This window comes from Natator depressus, chromosome 6 (assembly GCF_965152275.1).
Source record: "Natator depressus isolate rNatDep1 chromosome 6, rNatDep2.hap1, whole genome shotgun sequence".
NCBI classification, from domain to species: domain Eukaryota; kingdom Metazoa; phylum Chordata; order Testudines; family Cheloniidae; genus Natator; species Natator depressus.
In genome coordinates, this window is record NC_134239.1 from 31,168,422 (window position 1) to 31,193,919 (window position 25,498).

General features: G+C 38.4%; 1 protein-coding gene across 8 annotated transcripts in view; it reads left to right on the forward strand.

Annotated features, from left to right (window-relative positions):
- Nucleotides 1-25,498, forward strand: part of SOX6 (SRY-box transcription factor 6) — a 469,848-nt gene that overhangs the window by 373,924 nt on the left and 70,426 nt on the right. For all 8 annotated transcript variants that reach the window (XM_074954950.1, XM_074954952.1, XM_074954946.1 and 5 more), the window contains 3 exons: nt 15,660-15,809; nt 19,803-19,983; nt 23,201-23,394. In XM_074954950.1, coding sequence (XP_074811051.1) covers nt 15,660-15,809; nt 19,803-19,983; nt 23,201-23,394 — 525 coding nt within the window. The remainder of the gene's footprint in view (nt 1-15,659; nt 15,810-19,802; nt 19,984-23,200; nt 23,395-25,498) is intronic.

The window sequence follows — 25,498 nt, forward strand, 5'->3', positions numbered from 1 at the left end:
CCATTTTTTAATGATATGTTAATTGAATGGGATGCTAGAGATGCACCTGAATGACTTTTTTCCCAGATGTGCCCCAGCTGAGTGATAAAGCTTCTCCTGATCAGTAGAGCCAGTAGATATTTATTATATCCCTAGTTGTCATCTTCCAGTTTTGCTAGTGAAAATAAAGCCATGGCTGTGAACTACAGTGTGAACTCTCTGTGGCTCTTCAGTAGTAGATAAGTTATATAGCTTAAACCTGCAAATTGCACTTTGAAAACATACCTCTTAATTGTGACTTTCAGAGTCTTCTCACAAGATGGAGACACCACCACATGGGCTTAAAAGTGAGGTAATTTAACTGGGACTCTTTCTCTTCCCTGATTCTCATCCACTTGTAGGAGTAGTGACTTCTTGTTTTCTCATGGGAGCCTGTAGAAGTTTAATTATATCAGTTTTGCCTCTCAGCATCATTAGCAAATAAATGACTAATTTTTTCTCTCTACACAGTTGTAGGAAATATTGATGTAAGCAATAGTTGTGTGTGCTATCTGCTCATTCTGAGAGGCCAGCTAGGTATTCCACACCTTTCTCCCAAACCTGATTCAGAGCCTCACGTGTATATATCCAGAAGATATTTGTGCTATTCAGTTTTTATATGTACAGCTTTCTATTGCTTTTGTCTGTTACTGCACTTTTTTTGTTTTCTTCCTGATTTTGGTGCCAGGTTGGCAGGTCTAGAAATATCCATGAAACAGGCAGCAGTTGCACATCCTTCTCCATAACAGGCACGTGTTTTACTCCTGACTTGATAACTTCACCTTTTGGGTTAGGAAAGTAATGCAGTTCTCAGGTCCCTTCTAATTCATTTCACATAGGCCACTGTATAGCCATCAGACAATACCAGTTTTTAGTCATTACTTACATGAGCTAGAATCAAACTAGTAACCATACCCCACTACCAATCCCCTGAACCATCCAATCCTATGTACATTTTGTATTACAGGCAAAAGTATGAAAATCCATTAAATTATGAAATACAAAGCTTCATAATTACCATCAATTTGTCAGCTTACTGTACATCCGTGGTTCCTTTCCTTGGATGTAGAATTACTGTGTATCACAAATCCCACCTCATAGCTTGCAGCTGTCACTGCTGTAATTTCCCCCGGGGCACTTTCATTCTGCTCTTCTATGTGTCTGCTACCCCTCCAACTTTGGAGTTGTCCACAATTTTGCTCATGTTGAATTGACACTAAAAACAAAAACAAACAAAAAATCTAAAAAAGACATCCATGGAGCATCCATGGAAGGTGTAGAAATTAGTTTTCAACTTTTTAGATTAATTGGTTAACAAAACAAGTCTCTGGAAATCCTAAAAGTCCTGGAATAAGCTACAACTGCCAGCCAGCATTCTGTCTCAGTACTGAGACAGAAGCTGCTCTATAGACTACTAGGTTCCATAGTGCCAGAACTGTTGATTTATTTAGACATTACTGTACCAAATGTATAATGGTTGTATGCAATAGTGTCAGAGCTACTATGTAAGATTTTGCAGGACTTAGAGATTGACTGCTGCATCCCAAATTTTGTGATATATTGTGCTGTCTGATAGGGTCACCTGAATCAGAAATAAGTCATCTTGTTCATCCCTGTGCAACGTAAATGATAGTCTACGAGAGCTGTGACGTGGCTATGAATCAGCATTGTAATTACAGCATTATTTGAAGGAATACAAACCTTTGTGCTTAGGAAGGACTTTATTGCCATTGTCTGGGTACACCACAAGAAGGACAGGAGACACTTGCAATGGATTTTAATCGGGCCGCAACTTTATTATATAGGTGTCTGGGACTACCTGGCAGATAAAGTGTACAGTGCAGGCAAATCCATGCTTATTCAAATCAATTCTCTGGGGCTTCCACCAGGCCCCCTTTATTTAATCCATGCTTATTCAAACCAATTCTCTGGGGCTTCACTCCCGCCCTTTTGTTTCCATCCGGGTCCCCCAGCTGACCTATGGCTTGGCTTGGACCTTACCATCCACCACCCTCGTAAGAGGGCTAAGGAGGGCTATGAGAAGGGGCGGGGGAGGGTTTGGCTCCCTACCGTACCAATCAGGGGAGTCCCCAACCCCTTTCCCCATTCTGTTCCTTTATCCAGTACCTCCTTTTAAGTCCTTTACCAGGCCATTTATCTGGTCACTGGCTGCCTTCCCTATGGAGTACCTGCACTGGACATCCACCCAACCTTACAAAATAAGTTGCGGCATGTGGCCTACCACCTTTTCTTCTCACCAGGAAAGGTCCTCCCTCACACCTGCTGTGGGGAAGGCGAAAAAACCTCACTGCACCGAAGCCAGTTCAGGTAGTGCGGGAAAATTCCTTACCAGCCCCCATTTAAAAGGAGTGACTAGCATAAAGCCCACAGCAGGTCCTAACCCATCCTGCCATTTGCCTCCACTAGGGGAGGGAGGATGGGTGCTGGCTTACTCGCTGTGTGGAACAAAGAGACTTGCCCCAACCAGGTTTCGTACCTTTATGCCCTTTGCACCTCACATTCCTGGGGTGGGTCATTGCTTCAAAGCTGGCCACCGAGCACCTTTTCTACAGCAGTTTCTGTCCTCTCTCCCTCTCCCTCCCCCCACCATAAAGCAGAGCTGTCCTTCTCTGGTAAGCCCCAGACAAACTCTGACCCAACTTAGCTGTGGTGCACTCATTTTGTGCAACTCCCTGAGTTAGTGGAAGGGCTGAGACAGATCACCTAAAATGCTCGCTCCTTTTGTCATGTCCCATGATCATCTTTCTATTTTAATTATTATCTTTTAGATAAAAAGATGCTCAGTGATATTTAAAACTCTTGAGCCATTATCTGCAAGGAATCATAAATACCTAATAGAAGCATGTGTTAACCTTAGCTTTTATGTATTTTGGATACAGAGCAGTAATCATAACCTTCACAACCAATTTACATACTGTGTATACCTTTGGCTTTCCCCCGCTCTGTTCACACCATCAAATAAGGGAAAATTAACAAGGCAAGTTAATCAAGGAATTATGACATTTGCTCACTATGAGAAAAAGCGGTGACCACTGTGGAATTTACAGTATGTAAAGGCTTGCTCACTCTCTCGTGTTTCCCCCCCTCTACTATTTGGCTAGGATTTTTTCCAGGTTATTACAGTTAGTATAGTGAATGGTCAAACCCAGGTTTTTGGGTACCAAGCATTTACATTACCTGCAGGTATTTTAGTGAAACCCACATGGAGCTGGGCAATTTCAGTATTTCAGTTCCACTCTATTTCTATTCCCTAGTTCAGACTGCCATCTCAGTGTATTCAGCAGGTTGTATGGCAGCAGATGAAACAGATGTTTAGACCATACTGGAAAGGAACGGCATGCTGCATTAGGACCTGGATATTCCTCTTGACATCTGGATGCTGCTGGGTCACAAAGCCTGCCTTAGGCCAGGAGGCTGTAGGAGCCTTGTGGCAGTGAGCATAGGGTCTTAGCTGCTCTTTAAGCGATTAGTGCACTGAAGCAGCAATAATGCTGAATTACCGCTTGGTTGCTTTCTTCCAAGGAATCTTGGGACAAAAGGATAGTCAAGGAGGAGTATTTACAGTAGAGTCGTGCTCATAGAGACAAGACTAATTACCATGTGTTAAAAAGCTTTCTTTCAAATAATGTAATATTCAAATAGCTATGGATACTTTAGTCAACTTTGTACAAAGCAGTAAACAAACAGCTTCCAGAAAAACCTGCTTTTCTCATTTAAAATCATTAGGATGAAAAAGACAATTTCAGCTACTTTCCAATTTCATGGTATAGTCAAATTGTATGGAACAGACAGCAAAATATGACTCATGACATGAAATAATGTTCATGCCTCCCGGAGACAAAAAGTGTAAACTTCTAATAGCTGCAGGGAAGAATATTAGATATGGAAGCTGTCTGACTTATGCATTGATTATTTATAGTGTCACTTTATCAAGTTGAAAATTTGTGCTGCATGTGCTCCTAGAAGCTGAACTGTCTGCTGCAGCACTTTCCTTTATGATGTGTGTTATTTAAACACAATGGGCACAGTGTATTGCATGGAAATAGGTGTTTAATGTTTTGTGATTACTAGCTGCCAGAGAAAAGAGCAGTTGCATGGTCTTTCTTCTCCTCATATCATTTTCATTGTTAAGACTATTTAAAACAGGGCCCATAAACAGAGTACAACTTTTTGTAGCACATCAGGTAATATACTGAAGAACAATTTGTTGCTCTCGTTTAACCTCTAGTATTGTAAGGGGGGTCATATTTAATTAACAGTGGCTAAAGGGCTGACCTGAGAGGCAACGAAAAGTGGCTGAGCTGCATTTTCAGAGCCAGGCTGTAATCTGTTGGGAGAGGGAAAAAATAAATTAGAAAGTACCATTTACTGAAATTCTTTCTAACTAAGCTGTATTTCAATGGGCCATTTAATGCTCAGATGGACAAAGGTATTACTTCAGTCATTGAATTGTATCAAACCCTTTCTCAGAGGCCCAGTTTAAAAACTCTACAGGAAAAGTGGCTTAGCATCATATTCTCGGCAGAGCAACATTCAGTCTGTTTGAAAAAAAAAAATGAGTGAAATGAGGTGAGACACAGCCGCAAGTCAGTGAGGTTTTTTTGCCTCACCCTCCATCAGTGGCTTCACAAGGGAATTGCTCCTCAGAGTCTGGGCAGAGCAGAAAGGCTTTTTTCCTAGCTGTTACTTTGTTCCCCCGGTCAGCTTTTGGCCTGCCCTTTGTTCTTTCCTGACATGGCAGAAATGTAGTTTTTTCTCTGGGGACCTTAGGGGCAGTACCTACATATTACAAGGTTAGATCTTTGACTCAGTCACATCAGAAGAAAAGGGAAATCTGATTTAAATATCACAGACTTGGGCACTTGTGACTTGAATAGTTATTCTCTTTCAGTAGAATCAACATTATTTATACTCTCGAGTGGTAGGAGAGCACTAATTGTGCTGTTTGAACTTCGGCTGTTTTAAATTTTAAGTATACATTTAAATTCTTATTTTGCAGGAAGTAAATCTTTGTATTGCAATTTTGATGCTGTTTCATTAAATATATCAAGCAGTCTTATAAGGTGATGGGGTGACATACCCTAGAAATTTGTTGAGGTGCAGTAAAGCTAATAAACCAACTGTTTTACTTCCCTAAGGGGAAACAAATACAGTATTAAGGAGGCAACTGCCAGGTGCCTAATTGTGTTGATTGTCTTAGCCACTGGCAGCTATTGATAGTTTATATGAGCGCTAAGTATGCTTTCTTGGCTTTGCTCTCAGAGTTTACCGTAAACTGGTTGTGAACAGGCAGTTTCTAAGAGATTGTATTTAATTGTCATAATTTAATCGTTCCAAAGTCATTTGGTACTTAAGGAGTTTAAGTCCCAGAAATGATGCTCAAGTGAGAGCTCTCTGTACTTATGCATGTAGGGCAGTTTCTGCAGCATTCCTTCAAAGCAGGAAGAGGTCAAAAGAATAAGATGTACAATAGAAAACCCAACAAAATGGAAATGATCTTAAGAGCACCTTAGTGCACACATGCCTGGAGGCAAAATCAGCTCTCAGTTACACTGCTGCAATTACATTTGAATTCAGTGGAGTTACTCCAAATTTACACCAGTATAATCAGAGTGGGCTTTGGGCTTTGGCGCCTATGCTCTGCCATGCCATGGTGAGGAGCACAAGGACAGACAGTCAGAAGTTAATTGGTACTTAAATAAATGGATATTATTGCAGAATGCCTACTAGTGTTTCACTCCACATTATATTTCATCACAGCAGCTGTAGTTTTTGGACAGAAGTATATTTGCTCTAACTGCCTTAATTTAAATACAAGCAATGTTAATACCATTTAAAGAAAAATTAGTCAAATGCTAATTTGATCTTTAGTTTACATTTCCCATTACACTAAACTTTAAAATTGATGCACTGTAGCTGGCATTATTAATTAGGGCTCTTTCAGTAGAAATACATACTGTGACAAATGAAACCATACATATATATTGCAATGATACAAAATATGTGAATCAGAGTATTCAAAAATGAATCAAAGACAAAGAATTATATCATTTCTTCAGAATGCCTGGCAATGTGATAATCCAGTCACTAATATTTGCATCAGGCCCCATTATATTACTGTTCTCTGAACAAGTAGCAGTAGTCTGTTTCTTCCAAAAGCCGAGGCAAGAAATCAAAAACCATAAAGAATAGATAGGGTGCAGCTAATTGTTAATGCGTTGCAATTATGCCCCTTTCCGGAATAATAAAATTTTCCCCAGTAGAGGTCAGGATCTTTGTCTCTGACTTATTTAACAGATCCTCTTAAACATCTGTCCAGCAGGCTGTGGACTTTATTAGCAGACAAGAGATCCGACAGAGTTTGAGCCTGCTGGGTCCTTCTTCATCTTCACAGCTGTGGATTAACTCAGACTTTCCAGAAGAGGACAACCATATGGAATAATTGGTGTCACTGGGTAGCCAAAAAAAGAAATATGAAGAAAAAAATGTCGTCCAAACACAATTCAGTGTCTTTCTGGTCACAATTACCAGTCTGTTTAAGAAATAAGAAAGGCAGCATTACACTAAAAAAGGAAAGTCTATTCATATCTGTGTGGGAACCTAATCAGGCTCTTGTTTCCAATGACGATGGCTCCACAGTCGCACCAGGACTGCGACAAGAATGCTTCTTTTGTGTGCCGATAATGTGGAAGTGATAAAATTTCCTATAAGAGACTTATGTGTTTACATCATGAGATGTGTTATTTGACAAAATGCTTTGTTCTCTGCATATTTTCCATGCAGAGTTTCATGCTGGGTTGTTTTGCTGGAAAGCTTTGATTAGCTAGAATTAGTTGCTGAAGTAAAATAGACACTTTTGTTTTATGAGTCCTCTTGCTGAGCTGTAAATTATAGTAAAATATATAAGGAGTGACAGAAAGAAGTGCTGATTTGAACCTTTGACCTATGATGGGCATAAAAACATAAGATAACTCCTTCAAAGGACTACAAAGAGACCTAAATATTCCATGGTCCACTTAAAGTCAGGTCCTTTTAACAAAGTAAAGCTGTTATTTTACATGAGGGGACATTGACTCTGCAGTATTAAAACAATAGAAACTACAATATCTAAAATATTTACATTTTTGTTTTAATTTAATACAGGTTGACCATTGTCCGCAGCAGGGGTTTGGAAGCTCTGAGGGTATTTTTTGTTCAGAGTAGTAAAGGGAATGTAGTCGGTAAAGAAAGCTGGTGGAGTGGTAGTGAGGTCTAAGTACATGTTGCATTGCAGCTTGATGGAAATAGTAAATCAGATTTATATGTTCTCCTAAGAAGCCATGCATTGAATAACTTTGAGAACCATAGGAGACTGTTCCTATGCCATATGTTGAGTTGCAGATTAAAACACACCCAACCCTACTGTTATCTATAGAAAAGAAAAAAGTGCATGAATATGAATAACTAGTATTCATTAACCTCTTAATCCAGTAGATGGCAATTTTTCCAATGGAGACTTCAGTAAACTGTTGTGTTCAGAGAAGGTGCACAAATAGAAACATAGGAGAAAAAGGAAGTCCTCAGACTCCATCCATGAACATGAAATGTATCATTTGTATTCTCACAAAGGCAGTTAGTTTATTTGCAAATGGCAGGCTGTAATAAATTTGCAAGCACATTAGCCAGCAAACTCATTAATAATCTGCGCAACAGCCTTTGTTATGATGACATTAGTCACAATAATTCATTGGCTGTCGGCTTGTGTTTCACCTAAAGGCCTTTTTTCAAAGGTGTTTGGCGCAGTATTGTGAGAAGTGGTGTAGCAGTAAGTTATATACTACACCATGCAAACTCTTTGTTTGTGCAGTGCTGGATCTGTAAAATCAGAATGGTCCAATCTCTCAGTCCCCACTGTAGATATTAAAAGGGGTAGGTAGGGTTAACTCCCCACAAAAACAGCAAAAGAAAGAAAATCAAGGAAATATTTTTTAAAAGGAAGCATATGGCTGTGATATAGGAAATTGATAGGTTTTAGACAAATTAAACCTTTGAAGTATGCTCTTACCTATTGTTTTAACATTTATCATTTTAAAAATTTTTCCTAACTGCAACTCCACCTTTCTATATATGTGCTGCAATCAGTGCCACTTCAGTTATACACCTAATTAAAGTCAAATACTCATTGGTTACTGTATATAATAAGCATATGAGTTAAAGTGAAGTCCTATACTTGTTGGTACTTTATATTTTAAAATTGTATTTCAGTGAAGCCACAACCAAATTTTTAGGTTTAGTGGGATTTTCTGAGCTAAATGTAATAAATAATATGTTAATGAATCAAAATGTTGTTCATTTACATCCCTTGTGCGTTTTATAAGAGTACAAATAGTGTGGGCCACATTCTGCTCTCACTTACACCTGTACAACCATATTTAACTCATATTTAACTTACTATATAAACACACACATTTATAGTATCTACAGTTCTAATAGGTAACATCTGTGCAAATGGACTGTAAAATGAAAGAAAACATGTACTTTTAAAATAAAACATATTTCTCTCTTTCTTTTTAGGAGATGTTTTCACACAAAAAATGCTTTTGCTTTTTCAAGCGCTGAGATTTTTTTAATCAAATAATCAATGTAAGCAATTATAGATGCACCTTTCCTCCTCCTTTTCGATGGAAGGAAGTCACAGGCCCAGATGCAGAGCTGTGGAAGATATTTTTCTAGCGACAGCATCTGATTCCTTGGCAGACTCCACAGGCAGTAGCATAGGACCTTTGGAGTTGCCTCTGGGTTTGTCACATGGTTATGTGCTAATTGGTTTCTTGGGCTAGCTTGTATCTCTGGATACCATTTTCCTTAAGCTCACCTTTGACTCTAAGGACTCTGTATTTTAGTTTATTTGGGGACAAAACACTATGCAAATCTCTCTAGACCAGGGGTCTCAAACTCAAATGACCACGAGGACAAGTACATTGGCCCGAAGGCCACACCACTGACCACCCCACTCCGCTGCCCGGCCCTGCCCCCACTCCACCCCTTCCGTGAGGCCCTGTGAGGGGGTGTAGGAGGGGTGCAGTGTGCAGCAGGGAGCTCAGGGCTGGGGGTTTGGCTGCAGGAGGGGTTTGGGGGGCGGCTCCGGCCCAGCGTGCACGAGGGGCAGGCCACTTCCTGGAGCGACGCGGGGGCAGGGCAGTCAGGCAGGGAGCCTGCCCTGCCCCCGGTGCGTGCTGGGCCAGAGCCAGTCTAGGTAAATGCTGGGGGGGCGGGGAGCTGGCGGGCTGCAGAAAATGGCCTGCAGCCCACGTGTTTGAGACCCCTGCTCTAGACAAAGGTAGCTGGTTATAAACAAACAAGTAAAATAACCTTGTGATAGTCTTTGTTTACATAGCTAACCTCTTTCCCATTTCTCATTAATTATAGTATTACAGTAGAGCTGAGAGGGCCCAGCTGAGATCAGGGCCCCATTGTGCAAGGCACTGTACACACCCAGAATAAAAGACATTCCTGACCCAAAGAACCTACCAGTCTAAATAAAAAAGGCAGACAAAGATAGGAAGTATTATTATTTCAATTTTACAGAGTATCCCTATTTTACTGAGGCACAGAGGGATAATGGGTAACCTTTTTCAATTGTGGGACTTCGAGTCCTAAGTGCCCAAGACACTTTTGAAAATCAGACTTAGGCTCCTAAGTCACTAAGATGCTTTTGAAAAGTTTGCCCTAAGTGAATTGCCCAAGGTCACACAGGTGGTTGAACTGGGAAATTGACCCCATACTTTCTGAGACCCAATCCGGTGATTTAAGCACAACACATTTTTTCCTTCCAATAGAAATAACACTGTTTGGAGCAGGGATTCTGTCTTTCATTGTATCTGTACAGCACCTAGCACCTTTTGGATGCCACGGCAAAAATAAATAATAATAAAAAAATGAGTCCATCAGAGATTTTTTTTTTTTTTTTTTGCTGAACAGTGCACTGGTATTGTGTTGAAGAAGTTGCTGTTGTAGCTAGGCTTTATAAGTCCTGTCTTTGTGATTAGAGAGTTATTATGTTATATTATGAATGTATGGTGTACATCCCGGAGGAAAATTCTGGAGTTATAGCTCTGCAACACTACCAGCTAAATGCACTATGTAAGAAAAAACAACCACATCAAGTGCCATAATGCATTTGCAGTCATCCCTACAGAATTTTTTCCTTCTGAAACTGAATTACTCATTGTCTCAAAGGCTGAACTTTCATCTCTGTAAATAAGATATTACAGTATTGCACAGTTTATTTAGAACTCTGACAAATAAGGTTCCTCAACTGAGGCTCTATAGTTTTATTGTTTTTAACTGTAGCAAACATATTCCTTGTAGATATAAAATAGGATTTATGTTTTTATTAAGAGAAGACATTAAAGTTAAGCAGCAAGCTTAGAATTTCTTATTTTTGTTCAGACCCCAAAATACTTCTCACACCTTAGGAGATATTGCACTGTACAAATACATGGGAAGGAATGGATATTTTCATTTACTTTGTGAATCTTCTTGTACAAGAGAGTAGAAACCTATATGTTTTTAGAAACACTTCTTCCTTCTTTCCCACGCATCCAGCTGAATCGCGCTGGCTCTGAATATTTCTCAAATCTATCTTTTCCACTCCATCTGACCTTTACAACCCTCATTTGTGTTTTGATTCTCTCTCACCTTGGGAACGGTGACTGCCTTCCTCTGCCCTCCCTGCATCTTATCTTGCTTTGCTTCGGTATCTTTGAAATTCTGCCACAAAAATTATTTTTCTCTTCCAGCACTTAGACCATTGTGACCTGGTTCCTCTTCATCATCAGCATTAAACTTAAAGCTTCTAGTCCAGACATTTAAGGTTCTACACAAATCTGCTCTGGCTTGTATGTCTAATCTCATTTCCTCTTACTTTCCCTCTCAAACCCATAGTTTGGCTCCATACAAGTTTAATTGCGCTCTCCATCTCTTCCCACTCTCTCATGTGTGCCTATTTCCACACTGCTCTGTTATGCCTGAAGCAACATCCTACCTCAAATGCAGCAGTTGAGCACCTTCTCTTCATTCGAATACCTTCTTGAAACATATGCCATTCATGAGGCCTTTCAGTGATATCACACTTAAGACTATATGTGTGTGAAAACATATTCTGTCTGCCTATCAAAACTCTGTTACACACACACCCACACCAGATAAGTGAAACAACAAAGCTTGATGATAATGAAGATAATGACAACAACACTACTTTGTACTTCTATAGCACCTACAATCTGTGACTCTCAAAGCTCTTTGCATTCATTTAGCCTGAAAGCGCTACAATATGAGGTAGGCATCATCATTCTAGTTTTGAAGATGGAGGAAATCTAAGACACAGAAGGGTTATGTGATTTGCCCATATTAGCACAGTAGAGTGCCAGTGAAGGGTGTTGTGTGTATAAGTGCAAGGTGAAAAGTGATGAGGGGTATAGGGAAGCCTGCATTAATGAGAGAGTTCTTGTATGGCTAGTCACTAGAGCATACTATTAGTGAAGGAACTGAGTAGGCCTAAGCACCTTACGTTCCACCCAGACATGTCTATATTTTGGTGATGGGCATAGTGATCTTTGCCTATTATTTATGTATCTCACAAAGGGGTTGTGAGGCTTAGTTAGTGGATGCTTTTGAAATCCTTCAAGATCCTTGGATGAAACGCACTGCAGAAGAGCTCAGTATTATCATCCGATTGATTTATTGCAGGTAATGTTTGGATATGCGTAAAGTTTTTCACAATATTAATGAAATTAAAATAGAAATATTCAGTGCACTAGGTAGTTTCTGTTTAGTAAAGCAGGGAGTAACCACAATTGTATTATGTAACTCAGTTTTAATGCTTAGAAATATAGGCCAATTTCACTCAAGTTGGTAGTAGAAAACCCTGTAGGGGTTCTTTCCAAAGCAGGGTTGGTACTGTTACTGCTTCCTGGATGTAGCTTTAAGATATAGCCAGAGCTCCATGCTTAGGGACCTGAATATGGATTTTGGAGCCTTAACCAGTTTATAAAAATTCTGATTTTTAAAAGTGCTAAGCACCCAGCAGCTCCCGCTGACTTCAAAAGGAGCTGCTGTGTGCTCAGCACTTTTGAAAATTGGGCTCACCTATATTTAAAGGGCCTATTAGGATTTTAGGAACCTAACTATAGGTACCCATTTTTGAATATTTTGACTTTGGTTTGAATCTGGGCTATTAAATGTATGATACAAACTGGGTCTTGAGTACTTGATGAATCTGAACCCACTAGTAGAGCATGTAATCAAGAGTCTTATTTTGTAAATTGGCAGTTTTTAAACTGTTAGGTTTTGGAAGTAATAGAGAGAGGTTGAAAAGAGGGTATGATTCAATGTTTGAAAAAAGAAAAGGAGGACTTGTGGCATCTTAGAGACTAACAAATTTATTTGAGGATAAGCTTCCGTGAGCTACAGCTCACTTCATCGGATGCATGCAGTGGAATATACACAGGGAACATGAAACAATGGGTGTTACCATACAACCTTTCAATGTTTAAGTTGCTCTTATGATATTCTCACTCCAGCTACGTAAATAACTATCGTTTTATGTGCTAACGTAAAAAGGATGCAGTAATATTTAGAGTTGCTTTAAATTTATAAGTAACCGGACTGAAAAGAATTGCTGTGACTCATTAGTTACTGTGGTGGCTGACTAATACATCTTAAAATTCATGATTTTGTGGTAGGTTAATAAATTTTTATAGTCATTAGTCAATAGCTAACAAGTTAGCATTTCAATTGAAAGATTTCTTTAGAAACTTTCACTCCAGAACATTAAAATCTAACAGCCTACATTCATTTTCCCTTCACATTTTTTTTCTTGAAGTTCCTTATAAACTCTTTATTGCCCAATCTACTCTATGTACACTCCTAGATTGCCATTTAAGGCCATATTTTCAAAGGGGAATGTACAATTATGTTTGCAAAAAGATCTGTTTGCACCAACAGATCTATTATTTGCACATATTAATTCAGATTGCCTAATCCCTCAGACATGCAGGTATTTATGTGTAGTTACCCAACTTTTCTGCCCAAATGACAAAGGCACCAGGGTGAATTTTTGTGGTTTCGAGCTCTGCCTCTATTTCTGGAAAAACTTGGTCTTGCACGTACCAAACCAAAAAGTTCATATATACAATGCCTTTTTATTTTTGTTATGCTTAGGACAAGTTTACAACACTGACAGGTAAAACAATTCCAGACATATGACTTAGCACCATAAAATTGTCAACACAGTGTTACAGTATAAAGGCAACTTTATTAAATTTTTAACATTAGCAGACCTCCACTCAAGCAATTTCCCATACAGTCACCTAGTGGCCCATAATCCTTGTTACTATCTTTGCTCATCCTTGAAGACTTGGGGGAAGTTTAGTGCCCAGCCCCCATTGAGGAGCAGTTGCTAAGTTACAAATTACGAATTAGTCCTCTTCTCACTAGAAAATCAGACTTGCTTCTGTATACTCAGAGACATGAGACATTAGGCCAAGACTTCTACTGCAAGGACTTCTGCTCTGCCCTGAGGATGCAACAAATACATCTCTATCAATGATTGTCCACTGGGCTACAAACTGAAAGTGCTGCAATATCACTGTTCACACTGCTGCCTTCATCCTGTATGAAAGTCTCTGTTGATGTGAGGAGAGTAACTTTCATCCAGCCTTCTCACCCTCACAACATGCTCAAGAGGAAGGCAACCCCCCCCCCCAAAAACGTTGGTGTTAAAGTCAGTGAGCAACGGGAGGAAAATTCCTTCCCAGACCTTAAAATTGCAATATCCGGTGTAGAACTTCTAGGCTACTTTAAGCAGAATCTGGATGAGCCATCTTTTGGCTCTGAAGCATGCTGTCTGTACTGCCATTGTAGTTATGAATGCTCTTGTGGCTAACTCGCAGTATTGACAGTTCTGTAGTAGACAGAGAAAAGCACTAAACTCCAAACATCCCTGTTACAATCAGCTTGTTCCTAAAGATGTATTTTTGTTTGTTCTGTCATCAGTTCCACTATACAGTATCTAATTTATCCTGAGCTGAAACTGTTCAGGCTTCAAGAAATTTGAAAATGTGCCTTTTTACTATCAAATAGTAATGTAGTCTATTAAACTAACAAAGAATGACCCTAAGAACATGATGTTAGTTTATATGCCATTGCCAAGGGGAGCTGATAAGATCCCAGCAGTAGAGCAGAACATTTACTACTATATACAATTCTTCATTTTCATTATTCAGTGCAGAACAGAAAACTGGGAAATTAGAGTGCTAGCAGAGGAAAAAAGACAGTACTTCAACCTAAATATTTAAATGTATCTGATTTCAGAAGGCTCCTCTCTTGTCCATGTGGAGACTGTGCCTGGCATTTTGAAGGGATGGGATGTAGTGGAGGCTTAGGGAAACAAACAAACAAATAAAAAAGTCAAATTTTTCATTAAGCACCCAGAGTTCTGACTCTGACCCTTCTGCATGCATTTGTCTAGCCACTGAGTCATTGAGCACATAGTATTGTGTAACTTTCATTTCTTTAGAGGCTTGTTATATTAGAAAAATTGTTCCAAAGAAAGCAACAATTATGACATAAGCACATCTGGCTCTTGCAAATTATTCTTTATTAAGCTTTCATTTAATTACATGTGCTGAAAGGTCTGCTTTTGATTACTGTAATTTTTTTTATTTGTCCATCTGAATGATAGTAATGTTGGAAATTACACACAAACCACCTGTTTTTTTTTCACTAATAAGGCAAAGTTTATACAGATTTATGTGTGGAAGAGGGATTAGGATCCTCCCCTGTTTATGGTAGAAGGATTATTGCTACTGCTAATTCAAGGTGAGGGATTAAAGGTGGCCATTAGAAGGAAACTAAAACCTGTTTGTTTTTGGTTCAGTAAACACTTCATAATGCTAGGAATATTTGACTTTAATGCACATCTTTTTCACTTAAACTTCTGAAAAATGGAGGAAGTTGTGTGTAAATTCTATGATAATATTTAAGGGTGTATTTGTGTCCTCATCTTTATGAGCAGGGATTTACACCACTACTTCTCATTGGTGTTAATGGGAGTTAGACTGCATCAGGGTGGAAATATATAACCTATTGCCTACTTTACCATTAAACAATATCAAGAGAAAACATGGCAGTGCTTTTCAGTAGCACACTAATCCCAACTTCAATTCCCAATACAATTCTGCTGTTGATGGAGAGTTGCTATGCAGCTATGTAAAGACCTGTTTCATATTTTTCATGGGGATTGTTTTTTGTTTTTGTAAACAGGCTTACAGCATTGGGATGATTGTTTACCAGCCTGGGCACAATATTTATCCGTCTGCCCTTTACATGATAATTGTTGACAATGGATTAATATATTAATATATATTATCTGTCTGTCTAATAAAAATAGTTACTTGCCCTGGGTGAGAATTTTGCAAATCTATTAATTTTTTTAAAGTATCAAGCAGGAAAACCTCAAACAAGAAAGTGCTGAAAAAAGGGAAGCAGCAGCAAGGTGATAGAATGATGTACATTTATCGCATCTCTGTCTTAGGACAGTTGCAGGCAATATTCTATACTTGTTTCTTGTCTTGCAGCAACTCTATGCAGCTCAGCTGGCCAGCATGCAGGTTTCTCCTGGAGCCAAGATGCCTTCTACTCCCCAGGCACCAAACACGACAGGCGCACTCTCACCTACTGGGATGAAAAACGAAAAGCGAGGGACCAGCCCTATAACTCAAGTGAAGGTATTTTTCGATGGAAATTTTTTTTAGCATTTGAAAGAGGTGGTGCGATTAGCAGCACAACACCGTCCACATATTTATTTTAACAGTAGGAAGTCCAACCATATGAAAGCTCATTCCCAAATGAAATATTCCTCTTCGGTGGTATGCTGTCAGCATGGAGAATGGAAGAGCAGGTGTTCACTCCTTGGAAACAAGAATATCAGGCATTCCCCTTCATCTCTATATCCAGTACTGAAAATTCATCCCTCAAATTCAGTAACTTCAGGAATCAGTTTTTAATTTGATAATGTGTATAAATCGTATCTATTTTATTACGTGATTTCAAATAAGGCACGAAATGCAACCTATGCCTCAGAAAGCTGGTGCTAACTTACATTGTGAGGGCCAGAGGGACCGTAGCCCTTCTAATTATTTCACAACTCCCAGGCTGCACCTTTTACACAACTTTGGAAAAAGCCTCCACATAAAAATAAAAATGTAAATCAGGGCTCCAGGGAGAAAAACTGTGTCACTGCAGATTGATTTGCCTCTTGTTGATTTCACACAGCTGCTGACGACGAGGCTGCTCCTTGTCGGTTTTGCGCCATTGCTGAATGCTTGTGCCTGCTTATTCTCAGTTGCTTGGAACGAGGCAGCTACAACGTGGCACTTGGCAGCAGCTTGAAATGAACATGATGCACCCCTCCAACTTTGTGCTGCAGCTGGTACCTGTGGGTGGTACCGGGTTGCCTTCATTGCTGTGTTTTGCTGTGGTTGTATTGGATTTCACGATGCCAAACAGGTTGAGAAACAAATTGCTTCAAACTACAAAACTCTTAGTTTGTGGGAAAATGTTTGGACATGCTATTGATTTGATTAGCTAGCACGACAAATATAAAGACATTAAACTGAACTATGGAGGACACAAACTGGTTTTCCACAAGAAAAAAAACATTCCTTGAGAATAACAAAAAATCCTATAGACCCACAATCATGTCTCAAATCATGCTGGGAAGATTCTACTCTTTTGGGGTGAGAATTTTATTTTATTTTATCTTTTTGACAGGTGAGTAAAAATATTGTTTTTTTCATTATCATCAATCATCATGGTAAAGTGTGGGTGAGTAGATATTTCTGCCTGAGCTGATAAATTTCCACTACACTTTTGTGCTATGTTGAGAGTACTAATAAATAAAAACTATTCCATTATGGACAGATCCAGCATTTGTTTAGCAAAGCGTCCACTTTACTTAACTGTGGATACATATTAGTCTAATATTTCACCTCTCAGAATCCAGTGCTGTTCTTCAGAGCCGTTAGTGAGATTTACCACATACGTTGAGTTTCTAGAGGTCGATGCAGAAGGAGCCAAAAGTAGAGGCAAAATGTTTAAGCAAAGTTGCTATAGTATAGTGATACCAAACACCAGTGATTTAGAGGATTGAGTACATGCTATTGAGTACATTAATGTGAAAAAGTAATTTTGTAAGTGAATGAGCCAAATGGATCTACACCAAACCAAACCGTTACTGGATGAGCAAAATTTTCCCTGGTTAAATGTAAACACATATCTGCTTGAACTAAAGCCAATACCATTCCAGTTTCGTTGGCCAGCTGAGTTCGATTACTGACTTGACCACAGGCAAATTCTTGGGGGTTTCCCTACACAATTTTACTTGAATGGACTGCAAGTATATGTTAATAAAAATCTTTTTATACTTATTTTATTAAGCACACTATTGTATTGAAAATATTAGAGGTTAATTCCAAGGTTTTCATGTAGAGAAGTATGACAGGGTTATCATAAAAGAAAAATTAATGAATAATTTAAAGCCACTCCAATGAAGTAGTGCTCGAGTGCTCTCTGAGAATTCTGTTACCCAGACAGTGAACAGCAGTTTTAGCTGTCATGCATTTCTTAATAAACCGTACATTCCTTCTTTGTGTTTAGCCATCGGTTGGTACAACATACATGCACTGGTATTTAATAGGGCTAATAGAATTATTTTATAGGAGTCAAAGTTTTCAAAAAATAATGTTGGGATTTCACATCAGTGTCCAGAAAGCTTTCCCACCTTACAGCTATTTCAAATCAATGATGAAGTCTGATATGGAGGAACAAACAAAAAGATTCTGGAGGTGTGCAAAAGCAATGAATTTTCATTTGTCACAGGATCGTTACTACTGGTCACAAAGTTATTTGACCATTGAGCATGTTAGCATAAGCTTTTGTGTGCGTACGGTCATAATCCTTCAACCAGCAAGCAGCTTAGCCCAGGATGAGCCCTGGGTCCACATGGAACCCTGTTGAAGTCACCAGGGCTCTGCAGGGTTACACAGCTTGCTGTATCATGGCCACAAAGCACATGAACGTGCAGTTGGGTCTGCGCAGGCAGCCCCCTGCGTTCCTGCAGAGCTCCATTGGTTTCAGTTGGGCTCTCCACGGGTACATGTGTCTGCCTGCATTGCAAAGTCAGGGACTGTGTTTGCAATTAGCAACTAATATAGGGGAGAAAATATATCCTGCAATTTTACAGAAATAATATTAACTTTGGAGATGTGAAGGTACTATAAATCAGCACCTATTTGTTATGCTGGCATATTGAATGTGTTATATATGAGTAGATGTACTTTGCTGAATCACTACTTGCTAGTAAGGAGAATGGGAAAAATGAGATAAAACAGTGTATTATTGTATTCTGTCATAGATTTCTAAACTTCATAGTATTCAGTGCTGTCTTCTAAAATATAGACTATGTATCCTTACATCCAGCATATTTTAGCTTTGTGTGTATTTTAAATGAGAGAGCTCTTCATTTGGCTCTTTCATTTTAATTACAGAAAATCAGTATTCTGTTTTTAGAATGCTCTGACTTGCTGGCTGCTTAACAAGCTAAGCAAGGGGGACATGCCCTAAGAACGGGGAAAAGATGGCCATGTGAATGGTGGATCTTGATCAAAGAAATGACTTACTTAGATTCTCCCTCTTCCCAAAGTTAGACATTTGTTAAAATTGGACTCATTCTCTCATATCACTGACACAAAATGTATGTCAAAGAGTATGAATGTCTTCCACAGTTATCTGGCTACAGAGCTATCTATGTCTATACCAAATTTACACATTTAGGCATTTTCTCCATCTTCATGTTGCTTGCATACTGCAAATTAAAGATACAGACACAATAGTGTTCGAACTTGGTAGAAATTATTACAAAATGACCACTGTGTTGCGTTTCATGTTTCACTATGTTGTGTTTCATGTACATGAAATGTAATATTTAATTCTACATAAAATATGGCAAAATTACATGTGACAGTGGAATAATAAAATATTTAAAATGAAATTGTAGAAAATGTTATATATTTTAAGTTCTGAATACTGTGCATAGATGATTGCAGTGCATTTACATTCTCTGCAAAACTTCCTTTTTAATGATAGGAAGAGAGCGTAGATTAATATCCCGTGCAGAGTGTGCACCCAAAAAAGATATGTGAAAGGTGTGCAGAAATGGCAGTGTTATCCGTGTATGGGCCAAAAATGTAAAAGAGGACTCTAAATATTTCCCTTGATCAGTGATATTTGTTTAATTTCTAATATATGAAAAAATTAACAACATAGCTTATTTATAGTCCCAGGAACTTTTCAAACAGAACCAGCACAAAAGCCTTACTGAGCTGCTGGAAATTTTAAATAATTCTTTGTAAATGCCCTGGGTTAATTTAGATCTCTGAAAACACATTAGGAAATTAAGCTGTAATGTGAGCTAATTCAAATTTTAATTTGGCAAAAAGAATGATCCAGCCACACAGTTAATGTAAATAGAAGCATAACACAGAGAAATTAATGAGGTTTCCTTTCGTTGAATCTTCAAGGAGGCAGATAATTAGCTTCTTTTGTTATTATTGCAGGAGAATGTGGCATTGTCTCGGAGGTGTAAAATGACTGTGTCTTACTAAGTGATAATGTGTTTCATTTGTCTTTTTCTAATAATTATTTACATTAAACTCTTCTAGGATGAAGTAGCGCAGCCACTGAATCTCTCAGCCCGACCCAAAACTGCTGAACCTGTCAAATCCCCGACGTCACCGACGCAGAGCCTCTTCCCAGCTAGTAAAACCAGTCCAGTGAATGTGCCAAATAAAAGTGGCATCCCGAGCCCTATTGGAGGGACACTGGGAAGAGGATCCTCTTTAGGTAAACCCACAAGTGGAAGGGAAATAACTGGTGATTTCAAAAAGGGAAATCTTTTCCCAAGAGGTGCGGTTTCTGAGTGAGATTCTCACCTTGAGAATGATGAGTGCTTTTAAAAGGAGGAACACAATTAAATAGACACTTGAGGCTACATTTTCTGGTTAAAACAAGGAAAACATTAGCAAGGAAAGTTGTTTAATCACTCTTATTGCTAAGGATTTTCACTCCATGCAGTAGTCATATATAATAAATCCCTACAGGAATACAGCACGTAAGCATACTGTACAAGAAGGATATGTAATTATAGAAATTTTGTGTGAATGATGAAGATTTCCCCCCCCCCCCCAAAGTTAATTGTGTGTATAGGTACAAGGCTCAATTTTCAAATGTGGCTTCTGGATTAGGCAACAAATGAGCATATGAATGAATACAAGAGCCAGTTTGAGTGCCTTACTTGGATTTTAAAACGTGGTGGCCCATACATGAGCTTAATCCAATGGGATTACTCAGGTGTTTTAAATTAAGCATGTTCTTAAAGTGCTTTGCAGGATTAGGGCCAGAGTGCTGAGCATCTTCAAGGATTGGACCCATGTATATTTAAAGTAAACTGTTCTAGAAGCTCAGGCAAGTAGATAGCTTGACTTGCTTTTCCTTGCCTGAATATGCCTGTTAGTCTTACTCAGAATAGTGTTCCTAAAGAAATATAATCTTCCATCATTTAAAGTTTCAGCATCCCATGAACCAGTGATGTCCTAGATATGCAGTATCCTTGCACCAAGATCTTAATCTGAATATGCTGACATTTTTTTTGATGGTAGAAAGATAGGAGGGTTTCTGTTCACACAGTTCAAATCTCTTTATTATTCATTGCTCACAAATGTTCATATTTCCAGGTTTTGTACATTCAAATGTTTGTGGATAGGGAATTTTTGACCCATATGCAAGATTCACAAATGAAAAATTTGTTTTCGGTGAAAGTAGTTTATAAAGGTTAGATCATCCAGTCAAGGAACAGAATTCTCATAAGTTAACTGTGGACTGAAAATTTACAACAAACTGGTTGTTCACAATCCATACCTCAGATATACTTGTAAAATACACTTGTAAAATATAAACAAATTTGTAAAAGTTATGATGTGTTCCAGACAACTTCACAATCCCATGGGGAATGTTTCCTGAAATATAGTTTCTGCAGCTTCCTAGATGTCATTTGGTCTTTCTGTCGTGTTATTTCTAAGTGGCCCTACTATTGTTGTATCTAACCCTACAGAACAGCAGGTAAGTTTGAAGCCAGACAACTAATGGCATTTTTAGAGACAGGCAGAGAACAAAAGTGGCAGAGGATGAGGATATTTTCAATTAAAAGTTAAACTACAAAAACGTTGTATGCTTTCTTCCCCAGTCTAAAAGTAGAAGCGGGGCTATGATGATATGTGGTAAAATGTTCAGTTTCTCTCAGCAGACTTAGGAGCCTGTGTCCCATTTTCAAAATTACTTGGGGCCATTTTTTTTTAAAACCAATGGGACTTTGGCACCTGTGGGTATGTGTAAACTGGGGGAAAAAAACCCAAAACCTTGTGACAGCAAGTCTCAGAGCTCAGGTCTACTGATTCAGGCTTGTGGGGCGTACTACGGTGCTAAACATGGCTGCATACACATTCCAGCTTGGACTGGAGCTCAGGGTCTGAAGCACACCCCACTCCCTGGATTCAAAGTCCAAACTCCAGTCTGAGCCAGAACATCTATATGACTATTTTTAGTGCCTTAGTGGGAGTCCCACAAGCCCAAGTGTGTAGACCTGGGCACTGAGATTTGCTGCTGCAGGTTGGTTGGTTGGTTTGTTTTTGCAGGGTGGACATACTGCAAGTGACTTAAGGAGCTTTTGAAAATTTTACTCGAGGAACATAGATTGTGTTCTATTGTGACACTGTTTTAGGGAGGAGCGCCTCAGTTATGCTAAAAACCAGTATGGTGTAATCCCTAAACCTTTGTGTAGGCTACAGTGTTAAATCAATTATTCCTTACTCAAGGTAAAGTCTGAGATGCTAACCCTTTAATTTTTTTAAATCAACGTGCTGTTGGATCAAATCTTGCATTCTTTACTTAGACAAAATTCTCACTGAAGTCAGTGGAATTCTCTTCTGTGGAAGAATTCTAACATTGTCTCATTTATATATTTTATTTTATATATATATATATATATATATATATATAGTGTAATTAAGTTCACAAGCATAGCAAACTTAGAACATTTAAATAAAGGACAGACATTTTTGCTTGTCATGCAGGATTCCCCAAGAATTCCCAGCTGTAGTGTGTGTGTGTGTGTGTGTTTACACACATCTCTGTATTGTGTAATGTACATTCACATGCAGCAACAAGAGGTGGATCAAGTTAAAGCTTCACCACAGCAGCCTAAAACTACCAGTCACTGAATGATTGCTGTCTTTTGGTCTAAAATTAGAAAGCCTTATCCACAGTACTAATTTTTACCTACAATAAAATGCCTTTTACGGAGGAACGATAGTTTGTTTAATGCTTGAAGGTTTTTTTTTTAAGTCTCTACTACATGTAACAGAAAGAAAAGAAATATTTTTTCTCAGTTATTCACAGCTTTGAGCTCCTGTTAAGGTGATAACTTGCCTACCACCACACACTAACTGCTGTATGCAATTTCTGGATTTCAAAGCGCTGTACAGGGAGTGACATTTATCCCTTAACAAAGAAACATGTATATTTCAATAGGCAACTGAGCAAGCTTACTTTCTATTTGTTTTTCTCTCTTGTCATTTCAAAGATTTCTCATTTGGGTCCAGGTCCAGCAAAGTATTAAGCACTTGCTTAACTTTAAGCAAATGAGTGGTCTCATTGAGGTCAGTGCTTGTTTGCTGGGCTATGTTGTGTACTGAGTAGTCACATTTGTAATGGCACAAAGAAGGTCCACTCTTATATGTAAGTACTGCAAGTTAATTCAACCATCTAATGCAGATGTTTTCAGGCAGCCACAGACTATGCCTAATATTTCCAAAAGCACCTCCATTCCAAATATTTTAGGGTCTGCAAATGAAAAAATGTTGAAAACCGCTGGTCTAAAAAAAGATGATCATTACTACTACGACAGAGATTAATCAGGTGCCACTCTGACAGGATGAAAGCTGACTGCATAGCCAAGAATCTAATCTGAATCATTGTCTTAATTAGGTGTGTTCTGTATTTGTAGATATCCTTTCCAGTCTTAACTCACCTGCCCTATTTGGGGACCAGGATACAGTCATGAAAGCCATACAGGAGGCTCGAAAGATGAGAGAGCAGATCCAGAGGGAGCAGCAGCAGCAGCCGCCGCCGCCTCATGGTGTTGATGTAAAACTGCCCTCCATGAATACCATGGGTCTAAACAACTGCAGGAATGAAAAGGTATGCATAAATATTACTGAAGCAGATGCATATGCAACATTTCCTGTGTATATTCTTAATCTGACATCAAAATCTGAGAATCTATGAATCTGTACTTAGCAAATTAACTGGTTAGAATAACAAATTAACTGGTTGGAATTAAGGTTGTGAATGGCCATTAGATTGAGTTGTGCTTTGAAGATGATAGTGTTGGTTAAAATGACTGTGTTAAAGAGGGTTTTAGTGTGTTCGTGTTGTTGAGTATTGTGATGGTATAACGTATACAAATGTGCTTATAGTTTACAAGTAGAAACCAGGAGGGTGCAGTACAAAAGGATGGACAAAGGGAAAGCATTGCATTGAGTACGACAGCATTTAGTCAGGCATGAGGCTTCACAAGCAATGAGGCTTCACAAGATCTGCAGAAGGGTCAGGAGGGATGCCCCAATCCTATTCACTTTAGGAGGTGCACAAAAGAAGAGTTCTCCAGAATTTAGGAAAACTTCAGGAGGACAACCCCTCTCTATGGACTTGCAAGGTCTCAGAGATCTGCTCCAGGAGCGGGTCGCTCTTATATAGCTGAACTGGCGAATCACTGAATCATGTAATTGGCTGAGCTGTAGGGCAGCCCTTTTGATGAAGAATGCTTTCTCAGTTGTCTTCCCAAGAGTGACTTATCCTGCAAAAATAATCACATAAACTATTTCCCACCAAAAGTAATTGACACAAAATCGGTTGTATGCCACTATGTTAGCTGTAAATTTCATTTAACAAGAAATGGGAAAATATTCTGGAGGAAACATTGTGGCATAAACAGAAACAGTTATGACTCAATTATTAATTTACACACAATTAACATATTAATACATTTAAAAAGCAGCCCGTGTTTTATATTTTGGAATTTCTTTGCTGGAAAACTCAAAATTTTTTTTTAGAAAGGTAGGTTTTAATGGTTCTAACTCATAAATGAAATACAAAATTTACCTGGAAATTCTCAAAATACTCATACAATATTCAGAGGGTCAGTGCTGTGTGTTTGAGTTATATTAAACTGTTCATATCTAATATCTAAAAAAGAGATTTAATCCCTTTTTAAGTGTAAATCTCAACACAACAGTAACTATATATAAAGCCTCCATAATATTTTGCTTATATGATGATCTTATCTAAACACACAAGAGATCCATCAGTGAGCCAGGAGACCGCAGCAGAAAGGGAGTGAAACATTGTAAACAGCACTGTTGAAGACAAGATGTCTTTTAATCTATTTTAAATTTAAAATTTATTTAAAATCTAAATAATTTTATATTTTAACTTAATAAGATGTCTACATTACCCAAAACAGCAAGGGAAAGGGTCAGTGCCTGCTAAAGGGATTTCTTTAGCGTCTTTCTCCATAGGATAAGTTCAGAGTCTAATAAATATTTATTTCTATTAGGTTTGGTTTAAATGACAGCATTTTAAAATTCATTTAATACAGATTAATGTTATGAAAGAAATCTGTAACAGGGAAATTAAATGACTGATAATTAAATAACTGATCCAGCAGTCCTTATTCAGGCAAAATTCTAATTAAAGTCAATTGGAATCCTAATTGAGTCCAAACTGTAAGATTGGACAAAAAAAAGTCACACCTGCTATGCTTTTTTTTTTTTTAATTGAAATGTACTTTACAAATTAATCCCATAAGTGTCATTGGATCAATATTTGAAAATATTTAAAACACAAAAAGGAAGGGTAAAGTGATTCTTAATTTTTTTTTCTACTTTGTAAAATGAGTGTAAATAAAAGGCACCTACTTGCTCTACTAAATCTGCTCCTGGGGTGATTTCAGGACCTTACCAGCTTCCTGTATTGACTAAAATAACTTTTATTTCCTCTTACATCTCTTAGCAGAGCCAATAAAACTTCGGGAGAATGAGCTGGAATCTCTTCCTTCATGTGTATTGTCAACACCATTGTTAACTAAGTTTAAATCACAGAATCTTTATTGATGATGCATAAGTTGAATGAACCCAGGTTGAGTTTGCATGGCTGCCCATTAGAAAAATTATCTCTATGCTTCTAAACTGATCAGAGCAGATGTGGAAGTCACGGAAACCCTGGAACCCACAATGCTGTTTTT